A 5,536-nucleotide genomic window follows, 5' to 3' on the forward strand; every position below is an offset into this window, starting at 1 on the left:
CAGGTGCGATAATTCAAAATCCCCATGTTATTTTCCCATAGAAAAAAATCTCAAGATGCCGGATCTCCTTATTTGGGCAAAGATGGTGGCTTTTTTGTAGGCGAACTTCGAGGTTGTGGCCTCACACACTTAGCACCTGAGATCAATTAAGTCTGAGTCTTTAGTCCTTAGTCCTTAGGGCTCACATTGGCTGAATCCCAGTACAGCAGTTAGGGATTATGGGTAAGTGTTAGTTTCTTGTTTATAATGTTTAATTTTTCCTCATTACTCTTTATTGTGGCTTTTTCGGATGTGTACTGTATGTCATAGAACAACTGATATAACAGTCCACAGAAAATTACTGTGTAAGGAATTTGTCAGGATTACCACTATAGAGAAGGCCATGATTAAAATACATGGACATTTTAGAGAGTATGTATATTCCTGCTTGGGTGCATTGCGAAATTGAATGCTTTCTCAATTAGCATTCTTTTGCCCCCTTGGCAGTGTCACAAAGTTAGGCACTCAATGCTTACTTGCATTATGTGTCTGCAGAGGCACTGCTGGAGAAACCTGGGCCCCACAATAATGTTAGTATTATTGCGGAAGGGTTTCTAACACATGGTGTTATTGGGGAGGGAGCTCTAAAAATGCATTTGATGGGATTTTGAAATTAACAGTAAATTATTGCAATAATAAACCCAATATCATGTTTTTCCACATTTTTGTGACATGTTTTGAAAGATGAATCACATTATTTTGTGTGTCATATACTGTTATATCACATCAAATATAAATTAAAATACAACCAATATCCATGAAAACCAACTAATAACAGCACATTTCTGTAAATTTAAGCATTATTATTCGTAATACAACATTTATTAACCATATTTGTATATAATTTCATTGTTTTAAAATATGAAAATGGTTCTAATTAAACATTAAAAACATGAAAATAAGGCAAAATCTATTTAGAATGACAACTACAAACTGTATTTTAATTATGGAAAATAACCGTATTTTTACGAGAAAGTAATTTTCTGTTTCTTCACGGTATTTTTTTGGTAGCGCACAGTATTTTTTTGGCGCCCCAGCTGCCGGAAATGTACTGTTTTTTTAACAGTTTTTTTTTTACAGTGTGTATACTGTCGAACTATGCGAAGACGTGAAATTCAACATTTTACTGTAACCCGGAAGTTTGTTTATTGTGGATTTTCTCAAAATAACGTTGTGCGCAAAGTGACTGATTTCTCTTTGAAGGGTCACATTTGGCAACAGCTGCTTGATTACTTCACTGTTCTTGCGTAGCAAGGGAACACAATTAAGGTATGCAGTAGGTGACACTCCATGATCATCTGTACTAAAAGAAAAGCTGAGATGATGTTTGTTTTGGCAAGGTTTGTTACCTAGCAGCTTTAGACCAAAACTAAGAGACATGTATGTTGATATTAATTTGGTATCAACTACAAAAAAATTTAGTTTGGGCTGTGTTATTGCCAACATACTGTTGAGATAAGAATATCAGATGTCAAGATGGTGTTTTTCCTCATTCTTCTGAGAGAGGCGTTAGACCAATTTCCATCCACAGGGCATACCTTGCTCACATATAAAACCAGGCTGGTTGCTTTGTGGTTCATGTCACAATTGTCACAATCACTGGGCCTATTCAAGATGTGTCTGTTTATCAATATCTTATTCGCCTCTGCACTGTTCTATCAAGGTAAAAGAAATATTTGAACATTTCTAAATGTATTTTTTAATAATATATTTTTGCATATTTAATTTGCCTTTGAAAGATGGAGAACAGCTCTTTGTTTTGATCATGTTAAAAATTAGATGGTAACACTTTACATTACAGATCGGTAATAAGTGGGTAATGTTATGGTCATATGTATGCAATTTAATGGTAATAATATGCTTAAACCACATATTACAAATAACTAATGTGTAATTTCTAGACAATTACTGTTCAATTACCATACAACAACAATGCAAATAACTTGGATTTAAGGGTAAAATAATATGGTAATAACTGCTCTAAATATGTACTTACCGAAGCGATCAATATTTAGGATTTACTTATTGTGACATAATATGTGACCTGTTATCTGTTGTTATGATGAAATAAATTAGGTAATTAACTATATGGTATCAGGGCTGTAAAATACTGTTTTGCTCTTTTGTTTCAAAAGGTTTTTTGTACGGTGGGGAGTTGTTGAAATCCTTTCAAAAAGACAAAACAGTATTTTACAACCCTGATACCATATAGTTATTATGAAATTACCTCATTTAATTCATCATAATAACAGATAACAGGTCCCATTTTACCATCAAACTAACTACTACAAAAACCTTGACCACTGTGTAATTGTGCCATAACACTTAGAAGATACTATGTAATTTAGTCCTTCATAGCACCATCATGTTGGTATAATTACAGAAATATTTATGTCACAATAAGTAAATCCTAAATATGTATTGCTTCGGTAAGTACATATTTACAGCAGTTATTACCGTTTTATTTTACCCAAGTTATTTGCATTGTTGTTGTATGGTAATTGCACAGTAATTGTCTAGAAGTTACACATTAATTATTTGTAATATGTGGTTTAAAAATATTATTACCATGAAATTGCATATATATATTACCATAACATTACCCACTTATTACTGATCTGTAATGTAAAGTGTTACCAATTAGATAATGCACTGTTCTGGAGCATTTTGAACTGAAAACACTTTCTGATAGTTTCTGCTCAGTTGCAGTGCCAGGAATGCACTGGTAGTTGCAGTAACCCAACAACCCAAACATGCAACACTGGAGATGTGTGCTTTTCATCAACCAGCCGAGTAACCACCGACTGTAAGTCATGACATGAAACTTTCCAGTGTGTCGTTGATTAGGATATGTGAATCCATGATTGTAATAAATCATAGATGTTGAAATGTACTTCATATCTACATTGTACACTTTTAATTTCTAGTCCAACTGGCAAGTAATTTAGCAGAAATGACCTTCTTTACATGAATATTTGTCTTTACCTCTAGCAAATGTATTTGAGTTCCCCATCAGAGGTTGCATTCCATCGACTGTGTGTAATGATCTGAATGCCCTGGACTCGACAGAGAACTTTTCATTTGGCACGGGATTCACCCGCATTACTACTGCTGCTTCCTGTTGCAATACAAATGGGTGCAATTCTAATGCAATAGCAGGTTGGGCGACCATTTTTATTTTGTAAATTTCTTCTCAATTATGTCCAACAAATTTTCTTTATTGAGATGACATTGGCTGACAGATTTCATTTCCCCAAACCTATGATTATAATATGTGCAATGTGTAATTGATTTTTACATGAATCTGTCTCTCTTATATTGACTTATTGATAGATAGATACATAGATAGATTGCATGTGCATTTTAATTATTCATTGGTTTGTGTATTTTACCTCAGCTCCTACTGATACAACAGAGACAGACCTATCCTGCTTTACCTGCAATAGCACGACTGATGAAGTCTGTCTCTCTAATGTCACTTGTGTGGGAATAGAAGATCGATGCTTTGATGGCACCGGTGAGTTTTTCCTGCATGTTCAGAAAAAAAAAATCATGACCCCTATTAGGAAGAACCCATTTTTGCATTGAGCAGTTTTAGAGCAGACCTAAAAATGTTTATTGTTATCTAATCTGACCAATTGGATTTGAGACACTAAAAGCTTGTATGGCTTTTCATGTGTTGTTGTTTTATAAGTCATTTATCTATTTTTATTGTCATTGCTATATTGTTTATGTAGATAGCACAACTGTGGTGACTGTGGGCAATGAACTGTAAAGATATGTACACCATTAACATTTCTCTCATGCTATAAACTGCAACGTACGCTTCTTCACTCAAAGCGAGATTGTTTTCTCTTTTTCAGTGGCTTTGCCAACTGGCGTGTCACTCACAAACAACATGTTGGCTCGTGGCTGTGCATCCAGGAATGTGTGTCCTTCTCTGCAGGGCCTTAGTGGCTTTGGTAACTTCTCTTGCTGTGAGGATTGCCTGTGTAACGAAGCTTTGGATCTTAAACTGAACCTCCATTTTCTGATCATCTTGAGTGTAGTTGGAATATTCATGCACTAGATTGTAGTCTGTGTCTTGACATTAACAATTCAGTTAAAAATGTGACTATTGCTAACCAAAGCACAACAGTGATGCACTAATGAAAATAAAGATTATTACTACTATTAAGAACTTACAGGTGATGGGATAATGATGTTATAAATTAAATTATATTTACTTTTTTAATCTCAATGGGACCTAAATACACGTAAAACAATACAAATCAATAAGCATATTGTTTACCTAATCATACATTATTTCTTTCTGATGGAGGAGTATGTTTACTTCTTTATGGTTGTTAATAACACAGTTAACTGGGGCCATGACATTAGCCTAGCCCCACCCACCCACCTAGATCTTCTTTCAGGGAGATCAAGTTTGGTCGTGCATTGGTCGTAGTGTAAGTATTATCCAATTGCGTGCAATGATATAGGCCTATTCAAATGCATGCTTGGTGTTAGAGTTGGGCCATTTCCATTATTTATAGCCAGGGGATAGGCTAGTACTGACCAAATGAATTTGATTTACCTAGTTTTAATGTGTACATCGGTTGCACATAAATGAAGTGTCTAGAATAAAGCATTTTTCTTTCAGTGTACAAAATTGATTCATGCTGTGATGCCAATTTGATGTAATTCCAATGAAATTGCTTAAAATAAGTTTACATTAAATATTAATTAATGTGATTTAAACATCATTGAGCATTCAGATGTATTTAGCATTTTGATTGATAATTTGTATTCGATTTTTTCTACTCCATTTGATAGCATGTTGCAGACTCTTATTTTACATGGTATAAATGGTGCTAACAGATGAGCGAGTGAGATATACGAGTAAATAAATATTGCTGCTCACTACTTTATGTAGTGTCTGTCTGTAGAAATATGTAAGAAATATACTGTAGCTGAAAATAAAAATAATAAGCTACTGAACAAATTCTAAAATATATAAATCATGTATGTCTAAACATGCTAACTGTCATAGTTTCAAGTGAATGACAAATTAATTGTTAAAAGTGTGTTTAGATACATCAACCATTAACTGTAAGAAAGTCATATATAGAAAGAGTTTTACCCACTGCAATAGCACTTTTTAGAACATTTTTTAGAATCATCTTATTAAGACTATTCTAAGTAAGTTAGTATACTCTTTTGATCCTGTGAGGGAAATTTGGTCTCTGCATTTATCTCAATCCGTGAATTAGTGCACACACAGCACACAGTGGACACAGTGAGGTGAAGCACACTAACCCAGAGAAGCAAGCTGCCTGTTACAGCAGTGCTCAGGGAGCATTGAGGGGTTAGGTGCCTTGTTCACAGGCACTTCAGCTATAGATGTGGGCATGGGAGAGCAGTGCTCAACCACCTCCCCAACCCACATTTTTTCTATTGGTCGGGGATCGATCTGGCAGTCCCGAAGCTCTAACCAGTAGGTCACGGCTGCTATTAC

At 34.8% G+C, this 5,536-nt stretch overlaps 1 protein-coding gene across 3 annotated transcripts; it reads left to right on the forward strand.

The window, feature by feature from the left end:
* The first annotated feature begins 210 nt into the window (after nt 1-210).
* LOC134066252 (phospholipase A2 inhibitor and Ly6/PLAUR domain-containing protein-like) lies at nt 211-4,912 on the forward strand. Of its 3 annotated transcripts, none has more exons than XM_062521513.1 (5): nt 211-222; nt 2,732-2,845; nt 3,031-3,198; nt 3,437-3,556; nt 3,903-4,912. In XM_062521513.1, exons 1-5 carry the CDS (start codon nt 219-221, stop codon nt 4,106-4,108), a joined length of 612 nt encoding a protein of 203 aa, XP_062377497.1. In that variant the 5' UTR covers nt 211-218; the 3' UTR covers nt 4,109-4,912. The 3 variants fall into 3 exon arrangements, with proteins under 3 accessions (XP_062377497.1, XP_062377498.1, XP_062377496.1); XM_062521514.1 differs by lacking the exon at nt 211-222 and adding an exon at nt 1,601-1,702 and having other exon boundaries at nt 3,056-3,198; XM_062521512.1 differs by lacking the exon at nt 211-222 and adding an exon at nt 1,607-1,702.
* Nucleotides 4,913-5,536: the final 624 nt, after the last annotated feature.

The sequence above is a fragment of the Sardina pilchardus genome, chromosome 19 (genome assembly GCF_963854185.1).
Source record: "Sardina pilchardus chromosome 19, fSarPil1.1, whole genome shotgun sequence".
NCBI lineage: Eukaryota > Metazoa > Chordata > Actinopteri > Clupeiformes > Clupeidae > Sardina > Sardina pilchardus.